The sequence below is a fragment of the Ipomoea nil genome, unplaced genomic scaffold, assembly GCF_001879475.1.
Source record: "Ipomoea nil cultivar Tokyo-kokei standard unplaced genomic scaffold, Asagao_1.1 scaffold0188, whole genome shotgun sequence".
In the NCBI taxonomy this organism is placed as follows: Eukaryota; Viridiplantae; Streptophyta; class Magnoliopsida; order Solanales; family Convolvulaceae; genus Ipomoea; species Ipomoea nil.
The window spans coordinates 1,735,356-1,761,143 of record NW_017616616.1 but is presented as its reverse complement, the minus strand read 5'-3'; the positions used below and the strand labels follow the sequence as shown (position 1 = coordinate 1,761,143).

Sequence of the window (25,788 nt, the reverse complement as noted above, 5' to 3'; positions counted from 1 at the left end):
TTGTTCAAATCAACATTTAGCCCTGTCTGCTGAGCCATTGAGTCACATGGATTTACATCCTCCCAAATGCTCGTCGGGTAGGGGTGGGGGGGGGCCTTTGGGGTTAGGGATTCAACTTTTGATAGAAAGAAGAAAAAATGTCCAACTGCTGTGCAATATGGCCATTGATTGTTTTGTTTTGTTTTATGATGCAACTGAAGAGTTATAGTAACTGTCCTGTAAATACTGAGAAATTAGAAATATGTAAAATAGCATAGAGTATTGTAGAAATGTAATAAACAGAGTAGAATTATATAACCAAATCTCTACACAACACATTCAACACCACAACCTCAGACCACCACCACCATTCAATTCTTTTTCTTTTCCTTTACTATACTTTTATTGTTATCACAGCCATGTTCTCTTTCATAAGACAAAAATCATGTTCTATTAGGAAGCAGGTGACCTCAAACTGTTTCCCAAACTCCATCTTGGCAAAGGGCACTTGCCTAGAAGCCTGCCCATCCAGCAGGTTGGGATGCCGATTTGTTGTCCACGCGCTTGTCGCCAAAACGCTGGGAATTGTTTCGATCACTGAAAGAAGCGTTCATCTGAGAGGTAGCAGAAGGAACTGCTGTAAAACTATCGGTCCCGAATCCCCAAGCGCTGGCAGTAGAATCCTGCGTATTCGGTGGCTGGTTATTCCTTGTTCTCATAGACCGTGGAGTGTTGCTGGGAGGAGGAGTTGTGAGCGGTTTAGGACCATCGTCAGCAAAGGCCTGCCATGCCGAGGGATCTGGGCTTGAGGAGCTCTGGTTCAACAGGCCTTGTTGCAGTTCCCAGACAGTTCCTTCAATGGTTTCCCTCTGCTGCAACAGAAGTAGCAGAAACCGAGTTAATATCCAATTTAGTCCTATAGACTAGTGGTTTTTCTCGATTTAGTCCTAAACCGTCTTTTTTGGTTAATTGGATCCTGGACTTCGACGGTTTTGCCTAATTGAGTCTATGCTTGGATAGCTAGGCAATTTAGCCTCTATTTTTTATGGTCAGCAGACCCTAACTGTAAGAGGCACCTTTAAGCCCGTACCATACTCAGACTAATCCTTGTCCGCACCGGGTCGGCCCAATTAAGGGAAAAGTACTGGCCAGATTGGTTTTTCCATACGAGAGGGGGTTCGAACTCCCGACCTCTTTTAAGGGACAAGAGTGCACGGCCACTCAAACCAACCAAGCTGGTTAACAATTTAGCCTCTATTAATACCCAATTCAGTCATCGACTATAGTGGTTTTACCCAATTTAGTTCTTGACTTTAGTGGTTTTTCTCGATTTAGTCGATGACTAAATTGGGTATTAAGTCTAGCAGAAACCTAAAGCATTCTGAACTACAAGCAAAAAAAAAAAAAAAAAGTAGAGAGCGAGAGAGTACCTGTGGGGGGGTACTGAATGTTTGACTTTTAGGAGATGATTGGTTTCTCAAGGTATCTCGATTTGGTGATGGAGTTTTAGCAGCGAGGGCTTGCTTGAGTTCTTGTATCTCCTGCCGCTGTGACCTACATATGGCAGATAGTTTTTCAAATTTCGACGTAATTTCAGCTTTCTCCATGTTGGTATGTGTTAGCTGTTCCTTCAGCTTTTCAACCTCAGCCTCTAATAGATCCTCTTTCCCAGTATTCTTACTCCCAGAACTTTGTTTAGTGCTACTGAATTCCGCAATAAAGGCGTTGAATTTGTCACCCTGAACTGGCACGCCCTCCGGCTTTTTAGATGTATGGGGACTTTCATCGTTTTGGCCAGAACTATTAGGGAAAAAATTTATTTCAAAATCCTTCGAAGACGCATCCCTCGCTCTGTTGACTGCTGCTTTAGAAGGGCTAGTTCTATCGTTTCTTGGTGACCCATAGCTAGTCAATTCTTCATCATATTTCGGTCTAGTTTTGTCGTCTGGGGCAGCATCCTTTGCATGCTGAGTGTTCCAAAACGCACCTAGAGGGCCACCAGCCCCCGCCCCAGCCATCCCGGGATTATGAGACGGTGATGGATTACGATTTACATCTGTGGCAGCCGGGGGAGGCGGTGCAGTTCTTCGAGGTACTGGGTTAGACTTGCTCGCAGTTCTTGGAATACCTGAAATATATCACCTTGGAAGTCTGAGCTCTTATAACTAGAGCTAGAATTTATACTTATCGGTCTAGCTCTGTATATATATATATCGCTTAAATAATCTCACCACAATATTGCAATGCTTTTTTTTTTTTGTCAACCACGAGGTGTCCTGAACAGGCCTTATCTGTAGGAGGCACCTTTAAGCCCGTACCATACTCAGACTAATCCCCGTTCGCACAGGGGCAAAGTGCTGGCCAGATTGGTTATTCCATACGAGAGGGGGTTCGAACTCCCGACCTCTCTTAAGGGACAAGAGTGTACGGCCACTCACGCCAACCAAGCTGGTTTCCTGGTACAGGCTTTTTTTTTTTGTCAGACCACGAGGTGTCCTGAACAGGCCCTAACTGTAGGAGGCACCTTTAAGCCCGTACCATACTCAAACTAATCCCCGTTCGCACAGGGGCAAAGTGCTGGCCAGATTGGTTACTCCATACGAGAGGGGGTTCGAACTCCCGACCTCTCTTAAGGGACAAGAGTGTACGGCCACTCACGCCAACCAAGCTGGTTTCAATATTGCAATACTCAAATACGTCAAAACAATGATCGGATATAACAAAGCGGTCTCAGTCCTCACCTTCATGCAAATCCGTACTCTGTAGCATCATTTCAGGAGATCTATCGGGCAATGATTTCTGTAGCCCGTCAGGTAACAGGTTGTTAACACGGAACCATACCTGCCACAAACGAGACGGGAGGGCATGAGAAAGCATTAGAGTATAGTCAGCCCTTCTTACTCTTATGGGCAGCGCTTATCTACAACTAACCTAAATTCATGGAGATGAATGTCCAATCAAGCAAAGCGCTTGCCTGCGTGATATCTGGTCTGGCATCTGGTGAAGATTGTAGCATGTCCCGAATAAGGTCTACGATGGACGAGCTGTATTTTGGTGATTCTGGAATCCGGTAATTCCCGTTCAAGATTTGTAGCTTCGATTCGCCATCAAATGCAGACTTGAAGTAGGATATGCGAAACAGTAGACAACCAAGGGCCTGCAAAGTAAGATTCGACGCAGCATTATCTGGATTGTGTAGTAATATAGAGTACAAAGTTCTAAATTTTTCATCGAGGTTTACACAATTGTCGGTTTGTCATATTTTTAACTTACCCATATGTCCACCTTCTCGTTTATCAGTTCCCTTCGGTACAGATCCCACATCTGAGATAAGAAAAGAAGATATAAGCCATAAATGATAAGATCAGAGATAACAGTAACCAACCAACAAGCCGTCAACCTCGGGGGCTCTGTAAGCAGGCGTAGTGTGTTTCCGAATATTGTCTTCCTCAATTCCCATTTCTTCGGGCTTCTCAAACCGCTTGTGATTGGTAGATGTACTACCAAAATCACACAACTTCCATAGCCCATCAGGACCTAGCAAAAGATTCTCCGCTTTCAAGTCCCTAGAGATTAGAAAAATGAAGTTTTTAGTTTCGGAAAATGAAAATTGATTGCCATTACTTGCATCAACATTCACAAAAAGAAAAGTTTTTTTTTTTTTGAATACTATTGACTACTTTCTCAACCTACTGAAGCACAAAGAGTCAATGCCCCCACACTGGGGTTCGAACCTGAGAGTCTGAGACATCTCATTTGAGAGGCCACAGCTATGCCGCTCGACCACAAGGCCTTTGGCAAAGAAAAAGAAAAGATATTGTAGAAAACAACAAAAATTGAAATCTATAGCTAACCACATTTTCTACAATTTCAAATGGTACACTATACACCCAAAATTCTAGGCAAAAAAGGGGTAGAAACAAAGGGAAAAAAGGGTTTCAAGACTTCAAGAGTTTGCACTGCACCAAAGATAAAAGGACGGCATAAGCATAATGCTAGAATGGGGAACTACATGGCGTAAATAGTAAATGAAAATAAGCGGAGTTGCCCCTTGAATTATTTTAAAAGAAACCAAAAATGAGAAAATATGTTAAAATATCTGAAGCATGAATGTTACGAGTGCAGTTGAGCACATAAAGGTAAATATTACCTGTGGGCTATAGGGGGAGACTGGCAATGCATAGCAAAGACTGCATTACATATATCTCTAAAAATTGTCAGGATCTGTTTTTCTTCAAAATAACCGGATCCTCTGCCCTCCAGTACACTAACCAGAGATTTCTCACAGTATTCCATGCAAATTAGAGCTTCCTTAGTGCGTCCCATATCGAAGATAGAATGGGCACAAAGTGTAACAATATTAGGATGCCCCTTAAGTGATTTCATGACGTTGATCTCTTTCAACACTAGGTCCATAGATTCTTCATCATTACATATGATGTGCTTCAACGCATATTGTTTTGAGCCATGGATTACATCTCGGCCCAGATAAACACAAGAGAATCCGCCTTCTGCTATTATGTTGCGAACTTGAACTTTGAGATTGCCAATATCAATGGTGCGGCCTTCAAGCCCAGTCTGTTCCTTAGCCGTGAAAGGCTTGAACCTCCACATGATTTGTAGTTCTGAATAGACAATACACTGAAAACAAGGGGCGTATAGAAGAATCAGCAAGACTTTTTGAAAAATCGAAGAACCATGATGAATGCCATGTCTAATCATACCAAAACCAAATACTGGAAATATACTATACAATTGAGTTAAGAGTATCCATTTTTTCTTTTTCTTGTGTTTGTCGAGCACGTGAATTATTTGTCCCTTTGACAAAGAAAAACAAAAACTGTAATAGCTTTCTACACAATCCAAGATGCAGTATGAAGTGCTTTAATTGGTTAACTGCAATATGTAAGGTTGCGGATCAAATTGTGCAAGAAGGAATTGAGACAGTCAATGATGAGCTGGAAAAGGGAATTGAACGTTCCTTTTGAACCAGTGTTTTTCACTTGCTTCCGAATTTAGTTTCACTTTAACCAATCAACAAAACATATTCTTGACCACCACCAAACACCAAATGTCCGGGATTTCAGCCTTAGCCAAACTTAGGCATCCATAAAGCCAAAAGAAAAAAAAAAAAAAAAAAAAAAAACATATCGTGGAGGAAATACAACATCCATCTTTCAACTAATTTTAGACCTCCAAAATTCCTTTTTTCCTTTCCATCAGTGGTAAGTATTTTCCTCATCCATCTATGGATGTTGCAACCAAGGCATAAACCCATACTCAATAGACAAGTAATTGCACACCACACCCAGCCTAAGCATCTTCTATATTTGTTCTTATGTTGTATATTTAATGATGCATTGCTGAAACTAAAGCACTTTGAAACCATAAAAGTAACTAATAAATGAAGTGAGGAGAACTTTTGCAAACATATCTAAATGCAGATTTTTCTTTCAACATAAACTCTGCATTCTCCTATTAAGTACAAGCACAGACAGTTGGCACTCTAAAAAAAATGAAAATCCACAAGAAAATAGTAAAAATATATTAAATCCCTTATGAAATTGAAATCTGATTCTTTTGCAAAACCCTCCAAATGCATATAATCTGAAATTTCATTTGAGATTCAATGTGCTTACAGTTGCAGATCCATGTACATAAGCTACAATACTAAACCATTGAATCCATGGGCCTAAATTGTTAAGCATATAACTAAGCCATCCAGCTAAAGAGCAAGCAAGCAACATATCATTTAACATAAATAAATTACAGATGCATAAAACCCAGCAGCACAAAGCCACAAACACAGACAAAAACAACTGGATCAAAGATTTAGATGAATCAAGCAGATCGATCTCAATAAATATCAAAGAGATCAAATCAACCAATCTCAAGATCTTGCACCCAATCCACCTAAACCCTTCTCCATTTCCTCTTCTCCCGTTCAGTCCATAACCAACCCAACATCAAACCACAATTTCACTCAAATCCCAAAATGGAAAACAGATAAAACGATAATAAAGACAGTACCTTGTCAGTAAAACAGCCCCAACCCAAATTGGATTGAATCAATAAAGTGGCGGAAACGGACTAGGGAAGTCACAGAGATGCCATTGAAGCAGCTTCACTGATTCGCAGACAGTGGGTGGGAGATCTGAAAAAGCAGGCGTCAGATCGGGTAAAGTCGTAAAGATGGCAGCAATGTGAATCGTACAGGCCTTGGGGTTTGGACTCGCAGAGGAGAGACAATGGCGAGACGGAAGGTATTAAAGAAGATGATGATAGCTATGGCGTTTGGATGTTAACCTCTTAGACACTTTTGGCCACAGTGCCACCACCAACAATTACAGGAATAAAATATCAAATTTCGAGAAATGCAAAATCTTTATGCGCTGATTTTGTATCTTGTGATTGTATTTTCTTGCATCGTGGTTTTTAGGAATACCAATTGCCAAGAATTTAGATGAGATTATATAATTCCCATTAGAGATTATACTAAAATAAATATTTTCTTATTTGAGAGAGTAATAATTATACCAATTCCTGTGTATTGAATATATATACTATGCTCATGTATAATAGACTATAAATTATACAAAAAAAATGAAAATTGTACTAGAATGACTCTAACAAGACATGCTCGATAAGAGATGTTGACAATAATTAAATTTATTGACTAGTGGTTCACGATTTATTTATGTAGTAACTCTATGGCGAAAAGGTCATGTGAACTTAGGATTAGTGTGGCAAAATTTGGATTAATCAAATAAAAAAATATTTCGTACTTATTATCTTTACTAATATTTTTTATGTGCGATGTGCAAAAATCTATACTCAATATTAGTGCTCCATATTCAATTATTATATTTATTTTTATTTTAAATATTTATATTGCTGTATAATAATAATAATAATAATGTAAACTATTTTTATAAATTTGATATTTATATTCCATGAAATAACTTATAGCACTCCAATATATAATGGTTATATATTATTATTTTTATCATTGAATACGATACAAAAGATATGGTGAATGCATGTGCATGACAACAATAATTTTACAAAATATAACAAAATGAATATTTTTGACCAAATAAATAATATCTTTTATTTACACTTATTAATTTTCTTTTGCATCACATGAGTGCTCTAGATTTGCAAATTCTTTAATGACCCACACCCCTTTAAAGTTTAAAGTTTAAAGGGGTTGGATCCTTGCTTGTTGAGAATGCAACAGGGGTTGCCCAACCTAAAGTTTGTAGTTAGGTTTTGTTTCTTTGGTTTCTTCTGTATTGTTATCGGAAAAAAATAAAAGAAAATGACACATGCTAATTTGTATTATTGTACAATCATAAATTACATGCACCATGTTATATGGCACAACTTTAATATAGTGTAATCTATATCTATATATATATATATATATATATATATATATATTAAAACAAAAGTGTCATTTGCCCACTCATTGTAGACAAAAAAATAAAAAAAATTAATTTGAAATTTGAAATCAGTCAACATAACATTACAATACTTAACAAAATTAAATTACCTTAAATTTGGTATATAGAATCATTACATATAATTTGCATACATAACTCATAACTTTAATTAATTTGTATATATTAATTAAGTAGTGGATTAGTGAACTACTAAAAATATATTAATAATATTAATACTACTACTAATAGTAATATTATTATTTGGTATATAGAATCATTATATACAATTTGCATACATGACTCATAACATTAATTAATGTGTATACATTAATTAAGTAGTGGATTAGTGGACTAATAAAAAGTATTAATAATATTAATACTACTAATAATAGTAATATTATTAGGGTTAATAATAATATTAATATATTATGATTAATAATAATTAATATTAATATATTTCATTTATTTTTTTTATTAGTGATTCTTTCTTAATATAATTTCATGAGATAGAGTATTCCATCTTAGTTGTTGTCTTTATTTGTTAGTGTTTAATTGCAATATGTTAGATCTATAAGTTGGCATACTTTGTAATTTAAAAATTTTAAAAATAAAAAATAACAGGTGATGCAAACTTAATAATTAAATATAATAATTATTTTTAAAAAGGAGAATAACAAATAAATAATTTCACAATTAATCATACAGTGAATGTTAATAAATAATTTATTATAACATTGAATAAATGTTAATATTCAATATACTTAAATAGTCTATAAATATTATCCGTGCATGAGACAATTACTAATATGTATAATAATATACGGAGTAATACTCATTTTATACCTTTGTGCAACTAAAACTTGAGTTATTGCAAAATTATGTTATCCAAAAAAAAAAAAAAAAAAAAAATTGGGAAAAAAGTTAGATTAATACAAATATTTTCCGATGCATCATATGGATTTTATAATATTATTACATTTATTGAAAATTGCATTGACAAATTTATATTAAATTATAATACTTAGTAAAATAAAACTTTTAATGTCTATAACTATATTGAGTTGTAACTAATTAATAGTTAAACTATTTTTAAACCATACAAATTTTATTGGCGGTTAGCAGGGCCGTTGCAATATCATAATTTGGGCCATTTTTCATAAGTAATTTCTATATATAAATAATAGTTATGCTGTTCAAAAAGTTGTATTAACATATAAACATTGCATAAAAGATACATCTAAAATTTTATTTAAAAAGCGACATGCGTCGTGCACATTTAGACGCAAATATCTTGTATAAAATGCTGACAAAAATCTTCTAGAAAATTTATCTTTAAGACCTTTATTTATTGATAAATCTCTTTTAGGACTATCTTTCGCAAGAATATTTATTAATTTAGAATTAAGGGCATCCCAATTTCTTGGATCATATATGTCAAATAAAAGCGAATCACTTTGTTTATCTTTGCGACAAACATCATCTAAACAACTATCATCATTCATATTATTTTCATTGTCACTGTGATTCCTATCATCATTGTGCACACTATCATTCAAATTTTTCTCAATCTCAGAATCATCTTGATCTTCTATATGAAGATTAACATCTAATAATTTTTCATTGGCATCATCTTTTTGCTCATCTATTTGAGTTTGTTTTGTAATGAATTTTTCAATAACTCCCTTTTGAGATTGAGTTAGTTGCCCAATTTTTCTTTTCTTTTTACGCTTATCAAACCCAAAAGACATAATTATAAAATCATATAGAAAAAAAAATTATTTAGAAACTCTATAAATAAATAAATAAATAATCAATAAACAAAATCTTAAATATATTATTCTGAATTCAGAATTATTAAGCCATGTCAATAAGACAATAAACAAAAATTGTGAAAAATATGTAATTTTAATTACCTGTTAGGGGAGTTAGAACTTGAAAAATTGTGTGATCAAGAATAATTGAAGAAACCGTTGAGATGCGCTCTGCGATCTACTGAATTGCCAATTGCGAATTGCCCAATTTATTAGGGTACTGGTACATAGTTTATAGGGTTTCGAATTGCCAAATTGCGAAATTGAAAATGTCTTTAATTCCTTATACTCTGAACATGCTATTGCCTAATTGAGATTTGAGAATTTGGATTAGGAAATTTAATTGCCGAATTGCAGTTTTGGTAATGTCCTTATAGTATGACCTAATTGTCCTTATATATATAGATACGGTTTTTAGGTTTTTAAAGCAATTGGGCTCAATTTTCTTTATATAAAATAAATACTATTATTACTATATATACCTATAGTTTTATTTTTAAAATATGGGGCCCCCAAAAATTTGGGGGGGGGAGCCTGTGCGGTCGCTCATGTTAGACATGCTCAAAATCGGCTCTGGCTGTTAGGCATTACTAATGTTAATAGTGTCAAATATGACTAAACATGACATATTTAGTTATGTTGTATACTATTATTATCTCAAATACTACATACTAAATCAATAAGTAAAACGCATGCAAGAATGGTGTATACTATTAATACTAATACGAATTGCTCATTGAATCTAGTAAAACGCATGCAAGAATGGTGTATACTATTAATACTAATACGAATTGCTCATTGAATCAAGTACAATACATTTAATTTTACATAATAAGAATTTTATACCAGGAGCTTTTAAATTGACAAGGAAAAGTTTAAACCACTATTCAAGAGTGTGTACTAAGTAAATTTCGCTCATGTTTAATAGTCGACAAACCACATAAAAGATGAAAATTACACTAAAAGGCACTATTGCAAAAATCGGCTTAGGCGGCCGCCTTAGCCCCTAGGCGTCTAACTTGGTCGAGTTGACGGAGAACTCGGGCGAGTCAACCTTGCTAATTATTATATATATATATATATATATATATATATATATATATATATATATATGTATGTATGTATGTATGTATGTATTATGTATGTATGTATATGTGTGTGTGTGACATAAACCAACATGCTTACGCTGTTTTTTGTTTTTTGTTTTTTTCTAGTTAGCCGTCTAGGCGCAACTTTACCACCCGATCGACTAGCCCCGATTGCTTACTGCAACTATGTTAAAAGGTTATGTGCGATGGGCTTGACCGAGATGATGTTAGCAAGAATTGAACATTTAAATTTGTAACATTCTGATACGAGAATTATACTCTATCCACTTGGTCACCCTTTTCGAGTAGGGAGTAGCTTGTTTGACCCTTGTGGTTGGATGTAATGGATAGAAACAAGAATTCTATGGGCTTCAACATCTCAGGTTCGATTCCCAGCAACAACATATGAACTAAAATTCCATAATCGATGAACTATAATTCCATAACCGATGAACTATAATTCCATAATCTAATCTATGAACTAAAAATTCCAGAATGAATGAACTAAAATTCCATAATCTATAAACTAAAATTTCAGAATCGATGAACTATAATTCCGTAATCAATGAACTATAATTCCATAATCTATGAACTAAAATTCCAGAATGAATGAACAATAAAATGTTGTTGTTGAAAATCGAACTTGAATTTCTTTTAAAGGGAAGACGCGCGTTTTTTAATAAAACGACGTCGTTTTGGCATCCGTATGCACCATGCATGGTGCATATGGATGCTGAGCATAACTATCCCATTAATTTGAATTGAGCCTAATTAGATCATAAAATTGGGCTACAATTTCTAAGCCCAACAGATTCCAAAACGGGTATCCACCGGGTTGGCTCAGTTTATCTGCACCGTTGCCACTCTACTTCTTCTCAGAATTGCCTCTACCCTGTTCGCTCCTTTTCATCATTCAGTAAACAAGACCCGGCCCGCAACGATGCTTCCTGATATATGAACGGTAAAACCCTAAACCCGCTTAGAGGGGGAATGGAGGACCAAGCAGGAGAAGCAGCTCAGTGCGAAGAGTGCAAATTGCAGCCATGGAAATACAAGTGCCCGGGATGCTTTCGCCGGACTTGCAGTCTTCCTTGCGTCAAAGCTCACAAAGAGAGGTCCGGTTGCACCGGGAAGAAGCCCTTCAACGACGTCGTTCCCATTTCCCAGTTCGACGATAACCTCCTATTATCAGGTCAAATTTCAATGCCCCCACTTTGATACTTCGAGGATTCGCTTTACGTTTTTCTTTTAATCTACAAGAAGTTGTAGTCTTTATACTGTTAGCCGCTTGGTTATCTTGTTTATTCAAAGCTTTGCCCATTAAGGTTCTCTCCCAATTCCCAAGATTTTCTTTTTCGCATTTTCTTGTTTATTCAGTGAATTTATTATCACTTTAGTGCTTTTGGCACAAATAACTTCATAGGTGATTGGTTCCAGGGAAGTTATGGTTTACTTTATTCTGACTACTAAAATGGGAAGTCTTGGTTTGCCTGCAGATTACAACATGCTAGAGGATGTAAAGAGGGTTGCAGATTCTGCTAGAAGAATGAGATACAAGCTTTGTGGGTATCCTCAGTTCAGGCTTCCTTTCCCTCTCAAAAGTCTTAGAAGTGCGGCCAATAGCCGGAGGACAAAGCTTCTCTTTCTCTCTGGTGGGATGTCAAAGAGGGAGAAAAACCAAACTTTTTACAACAACAGGTAGTTTGAATTGTGGATAGTTTCATTAGTTAGCTAGAGTAATAGGTAGGTAGTAGAATTTTTTTTTTTTTTTTTTATAATTTTATTTTGTATATATACTTACAATAGCTGTCATTTACTTCCCAGAAAGAAGTATATATCATGGACTATTGAGTGGAAATTCCATTCGACTGATGTTGTATTAATGGATCATGGGTAAGATTCCTTAACATCTCTTTTTGATGATTGTTAATATTGAGAACCGTTGAGTTGTATTTTTGATGGATTGTGTTTATATGGCCATGGATATAACTGTATTGATTGTATAATTACTTCTGCTGCAGTGTACATGAAAACACAAAGCTGTGCACTTTGATTGAGAAACATCTAGAACCTGGCCCCTGGAAGCATCCACTGAAGCAATTTTGCGAAGTCCCCATGGATTCTCTTAAACTTTTCATCCGGAAATTTCACAAGGTTTTTGTCTTCTAGACATTCTTTGGATGGTTCTATTCTACTTGCGGTCGAATATGCCCACATCCTTATTGTATTTATGTTTTATGTTGCTTTCTCACACTTAACTGGATTTTCCTTATGATTGCCATGACTTGTAACTCCATTAAAAAATGAAACTTTATTATTTGACCCATTTTGAAGCAAAAACTAGCTTTCCGCTTACAGTAGTTTAATGAGCATTGCTTTGTTTAATTATCCATGTTCCGATGCCCTTTAGTTTTCCAAGTGTACTCAACTGTCTGCCTTCCTTTGTTAAGTTCTAAGCACGTGTTACATCTGATTAATACTTACCATACAAAGATTTGTACTCTGGGGATGACAATGTCACCCGACCCCAATGGGATCCCTTGTTCTCACCCCAACAGGGACAGGAATACCCCTCCCTGCCCCATCCCTGATTTTCTTATATATATAAAGTTGAAGAATAATGATTGTTTGTATTGTATTTGGATATGTTGACATTTTGTAATTTTGCATGAAGACTATTTTCATTTTGTATTTGGTATTTCGGTCCTCATTGAGGATTCAATAATGATTTAAATATTTTAAGATAAAAATTTTTAAGGGAAAATTGCATCTTTAGTCCCTGAGTTATAACCAAGTTTCGACTCAGTCCCTCCGAGTTGTCCCTCGGTTATGAGCGAAGTGGCGAGTTGAATATTATTGATAATTTTACTAGTTTGAATAGGGGTTAACCAAGGATGGGGATTTCCCGTCACTCAAAATTCCATGTTGGAACGGGGATGGGGAAGGATTTCTTTGCCCCGGCAGTGTCAGGGAGTGGTGCAGGGTTTTGGGGATGGTGACGGTGACGGGGACGGGGAGTATACTCCCCTACTGGTTGCCATCCTAGATTCCTAGTATTTCCTAAATTGCCTTTTTTACTATTATTGTTTTGTAGTTGTAAGCCCCTATTGCCTTGGAAATTGATTTTTTTTTTTTTTTTTTAAATGCAGGGCCAGAAAGCTCCTTATCGTCAGCTGGATATAAACGCCCCATTACGCCAACAACTTTCCAATTTAGTTATTTTAGAATACCCTGTTGTTCACGTCTTTCTTCCATCACACAACGTTGAGTTTGAAGTTATGAAAGAGTCTATTCCTCGTCAAGTAAAGCCTAAGGAATTTGTTAATAATTATAGCCCAAGTCACAAAGGAGTGACATTTAAAGAGGAGGAGATAGAAGATGGCGACTCCTCAGATCCTCGCGTCTCAGACCTCATACACCACACCAATATAGAACTCGAGGAAAAGGGAACCGAAGAACAACACCTCAGCGAGCCGGTAGATGGCATAAGAGGAGACCAAGGAGCCACACCAGTTTTAGATATGTGTTCTAATGCAGAGGAGTCGAGGGACATGGATTTGGCTTTTCTTGACAACATGGCTTTCGAGTTCGACCCGAAGTTAATCGATTCATATGCTGCTGAACTTTTTGCAGAAGCTAATCCCGAAGGCAATCTTGATTTCGGGGGTTCATTGGCTGATGAAAAATTTCTCAGTGAAGGAAATTGGGCAGATTTCGGTGACACTTTGCCAGCAGAAGAAGAATTAGAGGAAGGAGAGATCGCTTCTTGATGCCTTCCATCAAAAGCATTACTGCAACGTTACAAAGTCTATTAGCTGCTTCCGAGGTTTACAAATCTGATCATCGAGGCTTCTGCTTGCTGTTGAGTGTTTCTCAGTTTGCGGGAGTCATGCAGGGCCCACACAGCGCCCGTTATAATTGATCCATGGGAGAGTATAGTTGGGAGAGGTGCATAGAGTGGAGGCTTCCCTGAACATAAGCTGTTTATATATGGTAGTGAGGCTGGTTACTCCAACTGTCCTTAATGTCTATGGTTACTCCAACTGTCCTAATTTTGATATCATTTGGGGTGAGAGTGTGAGACCTCCCAATGTTTCTTTGTCTTATTTACACAACTTGGAACTACAGCCTTGTGAATCTATGATTTTCCTTAAACAATAGATCCACAAGGGATTATATTATACAACTTCTTGTGTGCATAAAATTATTGCTTAAATATTATAAATTTTTGTTTTTGAGGTATGCCCAAAATTGTGCAAACTTTGATACAAGTAACATTTTTGAATAAAACATAGAGTAAATACACAAAATGGTCCCTCAACTATAGCTAAATTCACAAATTGGTCTTCGACTTTTAATTTTAACCAATTAAGTCCTTAACTTTGCAATTTTAACACGATTTGGTCATTCGAACACTTCTGCATTAACGTCCGCGCCCGCGCCGTCATCGACGATCTCCAGAATAACCTGCAGTTCTCATCAGAGCACATGGAAGCCTCCAGGATGACGCTGCACCGGTTCGGAAACACGTTGTCTTCTTCACTCTGGTACGAACTCCGGAAACACGTTGTCTTTTTCACTCTGGTACGAACTCAACTACATTGAATCCAAAGGGAGGAAGAAGAAATGCGACAGGATTTGGCAGATTGCTTTCGGTGGCGGATCCAAATGTAACAGTGCGGTCTGAAAATGCAACCGAAACCTTAAAAAATCGACGATGGACCATGAAATTACATATATATCCTCAAAAATCACAGTCAACAAACAGTCAAATAGACGGAGGACCAAATCGTGTTAAAATTGCAAAGTTAAGGACTTAATTAGTTAAAATTGAGAGTCAAGAACCAATTTGAGAATTTAGCTATAGTCGAGGGACCATTTTGGGTATTTACTCTAAAACATATCTTACAACTTCATTTATGCTTTAGATAAAATTATATAGAAACTCTACAATATATGATTAGTAATTTGATCTACGGAAAAGTCTGTCGTCACTACTCGAAAGTGTACATGGGGTGAAGTCTACATTCTGACCTTAACCAACAAAGGACCTAGGTTGTCATAGCTGAGAAAAACTGGTGTCTATATCGGGTGTCTTTGTGGTTATGCCAACTGGTGTCTATATTGAGTGTCTTTGTGGTTATGCCAATTATCTGACCAACTTGATATAGATTGTCCCCAATGGCCAATCAGTACTAGTGTCTATACCAGGTGTCAATGGCAACCAGTAGGCGCGATTCATGCGCTCCACGCGCAACCATCTGCCTTTGTTTTCCCTTTTCTCTCTCATGGTTGGTCCTACAAAAAATCATTCACCGGAGGAGAAAAATCCAACCAAAAGTCACTCTCCACATTTAATAAAAATCAACCTTAATTTTTTACTGTTTTAAAAATCATTAAAAAAAAACCCTATTGGAGATGCTCTTATACCTTATGCAAAAGGCTGATGTCTAAATCGAATGTATACTAGGTACTGTTACTATTTAACACAACGTCAAGAACATATGTGATTGTACCTTATGCAAAATTTCAAGCCAGCACAAGTATTGATTTATAATTGGCAAAATTATGAGGGGATATCATAATGAGTCTAAACATTGATCATGGGTGAAGGTAAAAAATCCTTATCAACTGAACAAACTCTTTAATTTTGTCACATTGGGATGCACTGAAATGACTTCTAATCAAAGAATTTCATCATCAAAAGAATAATAGAGCACATGCATTATGATTTCATGTGACAACTAACTCTGGCCAATAGCTACACCTTATTATTCAAGAGAAAAAAGGGGTTGTATAAAGTGGATTGAAAGGACCCAATCCCACCCCCCAGCCCCTGCCCAGGATTGAGTAGAGCCAAACAATAAGTTGGAATGCTGATTGCTGCACAAAGAAAACTGGGGTAGGGTAGTAGGGACTGAGGACTAACATAAATGCACATGGGTTGAAGACAATATCCACATGTAACAAACATGGGGTTTTCTTTGCTTTGCTTCCTAAAGTCATGGTATTGCTTGCTTTGGGTCCAATGTCCATGCTTTTAACTACCTTACCTTCAACTTTTCACCTTTCAACTCTAGTTATTGATCGAGCGTGTTAAGTTCAGAACGTCTGAAATGTGTCCATCAGTTCTGTTAAGGCTTGTCCTGTTTCAAATGAAAACATTTTGGGTTCAATTTTGTTTATTTGAACTCGATCAACAACTTAGAGCAGCTGGTAAATATATCATATTGTTGTTATTGTAATTGTAAGGTCAAATGATCAACTCTTATATATGTATCATGTTAAAAAGTTATGGAGCAAGCCTTACATGAGTAATAGTCTAATTTTGTAAACATAACCTAGACTTAATACATATTAGTTTGATAGTGGTGGAGATACCATATGGCATATGCTATATATCCAAAATAAATGTATAGGTCAAAACTAAAAAGTGGTAGAGTTGCTATATTGTTATAGTTGTTGGGCTAAGTGGAACTAATTCATGTAGTTACATATATGGTTAGGAATAAATGCAGATAAATCTTGTATTATTCAATACGATTTTTCACCAATCTATGTATGATTGATATTAAGGATGGGCTTTAGCTCAAGTTTTATATTTTTTTTAATTACCCGGAACCACCCCAATCGCCTATGTGGGCATGGTGCTTGCGCACTAACATCATGAATTATTATTATTATTTTTTAATCTTTTTATAACTTTTTTTTTGAAATTCGAGGAAAATACTCTAAAGAAAGTCACTTAATTTACAACAGTAGGATGATGGTTCGATTCTTGCCACGAATATTGAGAGTTTTTGATTGGTTTGGGCTTTTTGTATGCAGAAGTGTACAATTTGATGTTGAATCTTGAAACTATATTGACTCAACTTACATCGTCATGAGCCTATGAATGAGTTCATGGGGTTTAGAATATAGTTCGACAAAGTTGGAAAATCAAGGTAATTAAAAAAAAACCCACCATTAATGTTGCTCTAATGATTATAAAAGGTAATAAATAATATCACAAGTTTGATACAAATGAAACCAAATGTTACAAAATTAGGTGGAAATCCCATCCAATTATTGGATATATCCAATTGTATGATGAAGAATTACCATTAGATGATGAATGGATAATGTGGTGCCCTCAAGACAAGGGTACCCCATTAATGACTAAGCATTTATAGGGTACACATTGGATGCCCCCTATTGTGCTCTCAGCAATATTACAAAATAGGAAGCACTCACACATATATGTGTGTGTATAGAGTAACATTTATTAAGAATTTCAAAAGGTTCATGAATTTATTATTCATGTATGGTGTTGCAGGTTCATCAATCAGGAAGCAATCTGGGCCCTTGAGTTTTTTTTTTTTTTTTTTTTTTTTTTTTTTTTTTTTAAATAGTGTTGGAGCCATAAAAATGTTGAGTTAAAATTGTCAAATTAATCTAACTAAATGATGTCTTAAAAGTGATTTTATTGTAAAGTATTTTTCTAGGCAAATGGTCCACATAGTGTTATGTGGACCATGGTCTACACAGTGTTATGTGAATCATAACAAAACGTACGGTTTTAATATACTAAAAGTACATTATTTGTATACTGAATATATATTAAACAAAATAATGTACTTTTCCTGAATACAATACACATTTTTAATATACTAAAAGTATATTATTTGATATTATAGTCCACAGAGCTGTGTAGATCATGATCGACACAATAATGATTGATTTACACATTTTAGCAACTTATTTAAGTACTCATCAATTCATTTAACAATATTCATTAATTAGACAAGTTACAATCATATATGCTAACCAACATCCCCCCCCAACCCCCCCCCCCCCCCCAAAAAAAAAAAAAAAAAAAAATCTATCATCGAATGTATTTTTTAGAATCTCAAATGTTTAAATGTATTTTTATGTATCATAAGATGCACTTATTATATTTTTTTTGAAAGGAGATGCACTTATTATATAGTAAAACACTAGTCTGCATTTTTTATTTGTTTTCATACCATCTTTAATAAATAATATATATATATATATATATATATATATATATATATATATATATATATATATATATATATATATAGGGCCCGTCCACTGCCCCATGTATAGTGGCTTTGTTAGGTCAGTACATAATACATGGTATAAGATCAGCCACAACTTCATATTGGGAAATTAGAAACTATATATAATAATGGCTATCTTATCTCATACACTTAGTTAATGAATTATTGTTGTTATTCTTATTTATTTATTAGATGATAAGGTAGGAAAACCATAATTATTATCATGAGTGAGTACTGAGTAAATTTTATTTTTATATAATAATTTTATAAATTATAGTGTAAGAATCATGTTCAACTCACTCAGTCATCACTTTGTTGTTGTTATTATTAGAGATAATTTTTATATTTGGGTTCAAAATTGATTAGATTTGATACAACAAATTAAAAGTAATACATTTACAATCGGCAAAAATCAATTTTGAACTTAAGAATAAAATATAAACAAAAAGATACTATAATCGAAAGATTAAAATTAGAATTAGCTCATATTATTATGAATATTCCTGCCTATGAATGTTCATCATGTAATGGTAATTCAATTGTTGAGCATATAATATATAGAGTATAAGTGCGTAGTTTGGTTATCAATTTTAATTTTTAGTTGAGGCAAATTACATGATCTAATTTGGTATTAGGGCCGAACCTATGTACATCATTCGATTTCAATTTTAAGTGATTGGATTGCCTATAAATTTTCCTAAATTATATGTTTCTTTAAAATCCAAACGACAATAGTTAATCCATGTAAATTATGAGTTCTACTATATGTACTTTCAAATTTTACTCCTTCAAATTTACTGTGGTGGGTGCTGATATGTTATTTTTTTCATGTGAATCCCGCTAAAAGTGTTTACATCAAAATTTTAAATGTGAGAATAAAAATTAAAAATAGAGAATGTGAGCACATATAGTATTTTTCGTAAATTATATGTATCGTAGCAAGTCTTCGATTAAGACGCTTACTAAATTAAAAGGACATCAGTCATATCCATTGTCCGCTACGTATTTCGATTTTATTCCATGTAAATTAAATTAATTATAATTATTTACATATATAATTTTTATTTTTTTTTAAAGAAGAGTTGTTCAACTCCCCACCACCATGTTGATTTTAACCCATCAACCACTCAATGTATTAAAATCGGTCACTAAGTAATATTTACTCCTAACTTTTCATTATGGCATTGGGTATTTTTGTATATATATAATCATTATCTTATTGTCAATCCATCTCTTACTTGCATATGGAATTTCGCTTCACAATAGGTCACTAGTTGTATACACTTATTATATAATCTCTTTATTAACTCGTAGAAAAATTGAGCAGCTACCATACTAATCAATTACAATTAATAAAAATAATTAAAGATTTTTATCTTTTTTTTTTTCGAAAGAAAAATACAATAATGTTACACATGTATAAACATGTTAAAGTGATTTAAGTATATAAACTATCATTATTTTTTTCCTTTTATCTAATAAACAACCCCAACTCCCCAAGCAAGCATCTACCAAATGAAAATTCGGACTACAACTCAATTGATCAATCAACAAAATAAATTTATAAATTTTGTTTTGCTAGCAGCTGCAATGTAAAGGGCTCAAATCTTACCAATTCAAGAACCAAAAAAATAAGTCACACTTGCGATTGAAGTGTATTTTAGGAACCTATATATAAGTCGGTGACGTGAATGATTATTAAGTTTGGGGTTTTAAATTTATAAAATTGATAATGGTGGAGATAAGGGGTTTGGTAATTTAGGTCAACTCCTGTAACTGATTATAAATTTGATTAAATAATCAAACCACTGAGATTATTGAAGTGGTTAAGTGGCCATCCAACTGCCTCCGGAACCAAAATAATGAACTTTATAATATATAAAAAAATTGTATTGACTTTAATGAGAAGCCGTGGCACTACATGTCTACAAGCATGAAAACGTTTGCATGTTTAATTTTAGCGTATACACACAAAATCCTCTGACGTTTTCTTGCATGCTGTTCCCATTGCTGTAATTAATGATGTCCCTCCAACCCAATTCTCCCAGGGCCATTTGGTTTAGGAATAAGGTTCAAATTGGCCACTGAACGTAACCTGAAAATACAATTAGGCCATTGAACGAAAAAAAAGTGCAATTAGGCCACTGAACACTCTAAAAATGTGCAATTTCACCTGACAGCAGGTTACCCTCAATTTTTGCAGGTTATCTGCTTACGTGGCAGCTGAGTTGTCATTTTTAATAAATTTTAAATATTTTTTAATAAATTTTAATAATAAATTTTTATTTAAAATTTTTTTAAAAAAATAAAAACGACTTTATTTTATTATTTATTTATTTTTTTCAATTTTTTATAAAATTTATTATTAAAAAATTTTTTTAAAAATTATTAAAAATGCCAACTCAGCTGCCACGTAAGCAGGTAACCTGCTAAAATTGATGGTAACCTGCTATCCGGTGAAATTGCATACGTTTGGAGAGTTCAGTGGCCTAATTGCACGTTTTTGGAGTGTTCAGTGGCCTAATTGCACTTTTTTTTCGTTCAGTGGCCTAATTGCATTTTCAGGTTACGTTCAGTGGCCAATTTGAACCTTATTCCTTTGGTTTAATATTTAGTAAATGATTTTTTTGGGTCACATTTGTGTGAGAGTATCTCATGAATTCTTATTCATAAGATAGGTCGGATCAATATGAAAATGTAATGTTTATAATGAAAAAAATAATACTAATTAAAAGTGTTATAAAAATCGATATAGGCGTCTTTAGGCCGAGGCAATTTCAGCATATGCGACTTTAAGTTGGCTGACCAACTAATACCAAATTGAAGCATGTGATCCATCTCAACTAAAAGTCTAAACTGATAGTTGGATTGCACATTAATGACTATATACTCAACAATGTACTCAACTAACCATTTAACATATACAATTGACTACTTTCAAGGATTATAAGAGTTTAACAATTTCCAGCTAAGTAGGAAAAGTCAAATTTTCAAATAATGTTGGAAAAATATTGATAAATTTTGTTGCTAATAAGCTTAATTGTTTCTAAGTAATATATGATCATTTCTTCATCATCACACAATCAAACCTATCCCTACAAAGCCAATCCTTTATCCTTATCCTCAAAGTTATCATTCAAGGTGGTATATCATTATTATCTCGTTACCACAAATTGATCGAACAATTAACTTGATAATTATAAAATTTCAAATTATGAGAGTTGTCTATTGGATTTCGTGATTTAACTAGCTATGAACGATCTAAGCAAGTTTAATTTACCTCCTTAGCTTGTGGTCCTTTGCTGACTAGAGTCACAACGCAAGATTCACTCCGAGCACAGTAGCACACATTTAAATAGCAATTGCGAGCTTTTCCTATTTTTTTTTTTTAAAAAAGGATTATATATATATGTTCCAACTTTATTGGATGTTGCAACTTCGATCAATAATCAATTTATTCATTTCTTCAAATCAAAGTTCATGATCATTAATTTGGACCAATTATGATTTCAAGCGCAAGTATAGTAAACTCATGCTCTTTACTTGAGCATGAATCAATGTGCAACCAATTAAACTTATCCTTTAGGTTGCTTGTAACCCTTGATGACAACAATTGTAAGAAATGTATGTGACCACATTTTACCTTGGCGTGGATCGCTTGTTTTGTAAGTGTAATCTAGTTATTTATGAAGTACGGAGTACTAGTTTTGAGAAAAAAAAATAATAAGGAAGAGTATACATTAAATTAATTTAATCATGCATTCAATGCATGTAAGTATGTATGTATGGTTCGCCTCCCATGAAAACCTGGTGACAAATTCAAATTAAACTATTGATATAGTAGATCTAATGATCTAAAATTTAAAAAAAAAATGAAAAAAGGATGGGTTATTTTTATAGATATTACAAATTTCAAAAGTTTGTAATATTTATGAAAATGACACCGCTTCTTTTTACTTGATTTCTTATCCATCAGATCTTGCAGATTGATAGTTTGAATTTGTCTACAGCTTCTCACCTAGCTATGGAGTGATATGCTTCTCATATGAACCAGATTATATATATAGGGGAGGGTTCAAGTGAGAATTGAACACCTCCGCCCCTATAAAAAGTGAGAGCATATCCACATCCTCAATCTTGAAAAATTAAAGACTATGATCTTATAATTACTAGACTTTCAAGTTTTAAAAATAAAATAAATTGAGCCTAATTTTAAAACTTTTCAATAATTTTAAAATTGACCCGTATTTTTTTTCTTTACTAAAATCCTCAACCATTGATGAATTATGATGGACGGCTATGATCAATCTTCACTTTTTATAGAAACACTATGTTCTCGTTTTATCTTGCCCCGTGTGTGTGTATATATATATATATATATATATATATATATATATATATATATATATATATATCAATCTTCACTTTTTATTGAAACACTATGTTCTCGTTTTATCTTGCCCCGTGTGTGTGTGTGTGTGTGTGTGTGTGTATATATATATATATATATATATATATATATATATATATATATATATATATATAAAAGTAAAATGATGGGTAAAATTGAAGAAAAGAAACAAAAATGTTTGTTTGTCCCATATATTGTAGCGTCCTCCAGGCTCCAGCTATATATGGCGATGCAGAAAAGGATTGGAGCACCAAATGGTCCAGTTCTGTACTATGAAATATGCAGTGGAAATTGCATAGGATATACTAACCAAAAATGATATATAGGTGTACCATCGAAAGTAAAAAAGAAAAAAAAATACATGTTATATATGATGTTATTGAAATAGGAAAGGGAAAAAAAAATCGCAATTCACTCGTTTTAAATCATTTAGAACATGCCAAACATCTTATACTCACATGACATGTAGTGCTCTCTCATGTGGGAAGTTATAAGATCAAACCTCAATGGAGGCAGTGATGATTTTTTGTGCTTGAACAGGTTGGGAAGGTGTTTGGTTCAATTACAGAAATTAATATTTATATTATTGCTCAATACTAAAGTTGCTACTCCAATTCAATATAATATTTTTATTTTAATTTTTCATTCTTTGTTTTCAATAATTGAAAGGGGATTTTTAATTACCTCATGTTTCCACGAAATCTTGAAGCATGCAAAATCGTGCTATAAACGCAACCAATCCCCTTAAATGAATTAAGAAAGTAAAAGGAGTAGGTACTTCCGTCTATGTTTAAAGAAAGACTACTTGTACAATGTACTACAACATTTGTTACTTTGTGGAATAATTTATAGTATGGTATCACAACTAACAATTGACCAACAACATATTTGATTCATAGGCGCCATTAATCAAATTCACCACTAGAGAGTTTAATGGATTGAGAGAATTGACAATAAATTTAGATGATTGTACTGTTAGTAATGTTCAGTATAAATTTAGTGTCCTTCCTGCTTTTTACAGTAACTTGGTATATATACTAGGCTAATAACGGACACATCAACGAACTAGTAAATGGTTAGATTAACTATGGATGCAATGGCTCCCACATTATGTGCAACAACTCGATCTCATACTATTTGTTTGGATTAACTTCATAGTTATCATTAACTATAAGAGTTCTATCCGATATACTCTTAAATTTTATTTTTTCATTTCTATTCCATGACGTGGTAAACAATGATGTGATATTTTTATCATGTAGATTTCAGAAAAAATATTTTAGAATGTGTAAAAATTAAGTGAAAGTCGGTGTAATATTTTCCTATCCATAATTCTGTGCTTTTTTTAAAAAAAGGATAGCAAGCTAGAGGTTAAGCAGTCGCAATCTGCCACGTGGGCGGGGGTGCCAGCGTGTGCACCTGCGAGGCCAGCTGGAGACGAAGGAAAAGTGGAGCTGTACAAAGAATTATTTTTTAGTGAAAAATAAAATTAAAAAATAATTATAATAAAAGGTAGAAGAAAGAATAATGATTAGAAGGGATATGGGAGTGGGGCAGAAATGGTGTACGTTAGCGCACAGGGTGTCACGTCAGCACTGTGAAACGGCGGCACCTCACATGCCTCGTTTTCGCCATTGCTTACTTGCCAGCTGGCGTTTCCACAACACGACGTCGCTTTTATCAACTTTTTTTTTTTTTTTTTTTTTAATAATGAAAAACTTTTATCAACCTTATTATTTTGGATTAATGATTGGGATATGGGAGTGGGGCAGAAATGGTGTTCGTTAGTTGTAGTAAACGACCGTCTTTTTAGTTTCGTGTTGCATATAATTATGCAGGTGTATATTTTTAAAAATTAATAAGTGTGAATGAATATTATATTTTTTTTATTTGTTTATTTTTTGTTATATTTTTATTAAAAATTAATAAATATTAATAAATGTTATAGCTTTTTTTTTTTTTAATATTTATGTCCCTTTTTTATATTATATATAAATGTTAAATTTGTTTTTTTTTTTTTTTTTTTAATGTAAGAAAATCAAATTATTTTTAAGTTCCTGATTTATATAATCTTTGATATTCAACATTCTCAACATTGAATGTTATGTATTTAGTCGGGCTAATTATTTGACAAAAGTTTATATTAAATTTTATATTATATATCTTTTTAATACATTTTAACATATTCATAGTATATGTTTAACAATTACGTCAACTTTAATTGAGATGTGGTTCAATTTGAACCTTTCTTATAGAAATGAATGAGTAAGTTAAAAATAATAAATAGTTAACGGAATATTTCATTACTAAAATTTATACTAACGAAATTTAGGGCTATTTAAGAGAAGAAAATAATACTCCGTATAATAGATGGTAAATATGAAAAATTATTAAAAAAAATACTAAAATCAAAATAATATGAACCATTCATTTTAAGAAATAATTACATCAACATTTCTTTTTCCAGCTAAGGGCCTAAAATTATTGGCTCTTATTAGATTTGTAGATATAGATGAAGATTTATAGATGTAGATTATTATTTACAATAATATAAATATCTAAAATTTAAATAAATACAAGATTTTAATATAAAGTATTAATATTTGACACTTATTTTGGCGCAGTGCATATAGAAAATACTAGCATGTATTATATGACGTGACGATTGATTATTAATTATTACAAATTAATTTTAAAATATTTTATATTTTTTTCTCGGTATTTTTTTTTTTTGATGGGACCGTATTCGGTATTTTTTTTTTTTTGATGATCCGTATTCGGTATTTAGTTGATGAGAAACGTATTGCCGAACAAAAGTCGAATTTTATGATTTTAATATTACGATAAAAATAAATTTTAAGTGACATTTGATGTGATGTTATGTCTCATTGATTTTCATCGTAACGGATGTTTACATGTGATACATCGAATACATTATTTTTGTATTTTGTTTCATGCCAAGGGGGTTTCACATGATGGGTAAATACG

General features: G+C 33.6%; 2 protein-coding genes across 6 annotated transcripts; one reads left to right on the top strand and one right to left on the bottom strand.

Moving 5' to 3' along the window:
* Positions 1-208: 208 nt before the first annotated feature.
* On the bottom strand, positions 209-6,358 carry LOC109181612 (probable serine/threonine-protein kinase DDB_G0280111). Of its 5 annotated transcripts, none has more exons than XM_019331497.1 (9): positions 6,010-6,358; positions 4,130-4,620; positions 3,380-3,545; positions 3,253-3,303; positions 2,954-3,136; positions 2,721-2,820; positions 2,034-2,107; positions 1,410-2,000; positions 209-851 (listed from the first exon to the last, which is right to left on the bottom strand). In XM_019331497.1, the coding sequence occupies exons 2-9, from the start codon at positions 4,591-4,593 to the stop codon at positions 492-494; spliced, it is 1,989 nt and encodes a 662-aa protein (XP_019187042.1). In that variant the 5' UTR covers positions 4,594-4,620; positions 6,010-6,358; the 3' UTR covers positions 209-491. The 5 variants fall into 5 exon arrangements, with proteins under 5 accessions (XP_019187042.1, XP_019187027.1, XP_019187012.1 ...); XM_019331482.1 differs by having other exon boundaries at positions 209-431; positions 473-851; positions 1,410-2,107; positions 6,010-6,357; XM_019331467.1 differs by having other exon boundaries at positions 1,410-2,107; positions 6,010-6,356.
* Positions 6,359-11,237: 4,879 nt separating this feature from the next.
* LOC109181602 (box C/D snoRNA protein 1) lies at positions 11,238-14,562 on the top strand. The gene is made up of 5 exons (XM_019331456.1): positions 11,238-11,515; positions 11,820-12,021; positions 12,148-12,216; positions 12,345-12,477; positions 13,473-14,562. Exons 1-5 carry the CDS (start codon positions 11,278-11,280, stop codon positions 14,091-14,093), a joined length of 1,263 nt encoding a protein of 420 aa, XP_019187001.1. The 5' UTR covers positions 11,238-11,277; the 3' UTR covers positions 14,094-14,562.
* The last annotated feature ends 11,226 nt before the right edge of the window (positions 14,563-25,788 follow it).

What these genes read in the sequence shown, in the direction of transcription:
- LOC109181612 (XM_019331482.1), bottom strand. Translation starts at nt 4,593, where the DNA reads ATGTGGAGGTTCAAGCCTTTCACGGCTAAGGAACAGACTGGGCTTGAA. An exon ending in TCTCCCCCTATAGCCCACAG is followed by an intron (nt 3,546 to 4,129) that starts GTAATATTTACC and finishes TCTAATCTCTAG; the next exon opens with GGACTTGAAAGCGGAGAATC. An exon ending in GAGTACGGATTTGCATGAAG is followed by an intron (nt 2,108 to 2,720) that starts GTGAGGACTGAG and finishes GATATATTTCAG; the next exon opens with GTATTCCAAGAACTGCGAGC.
- LOC109181602 (XM_019331456.1), top strand. Translation starts at nt 11,278, where the DNA reads ATGAACGGTAAAACCCTAAACCCGCTTAGAGGGGGAATGGAGGACCAA. An exon ending in CAAACTTTTTACAACAACAG is followed by an intron (nt 12,022 to 12,147) that starts GTAGTTTGAATT and finishes TTTACTTCCCAG; the next exon opens with AAAGAAGTATATATCATGGA. An exon ending in TCATCCGGAAATTTCACAAG is followed by an intron (nt 12,478 to 13,472) that starts GTTTTTGTCTTC and finishes TTTTAAATGCAG; the next exon opens with GGCCAGAAAGCTCCTTATCG.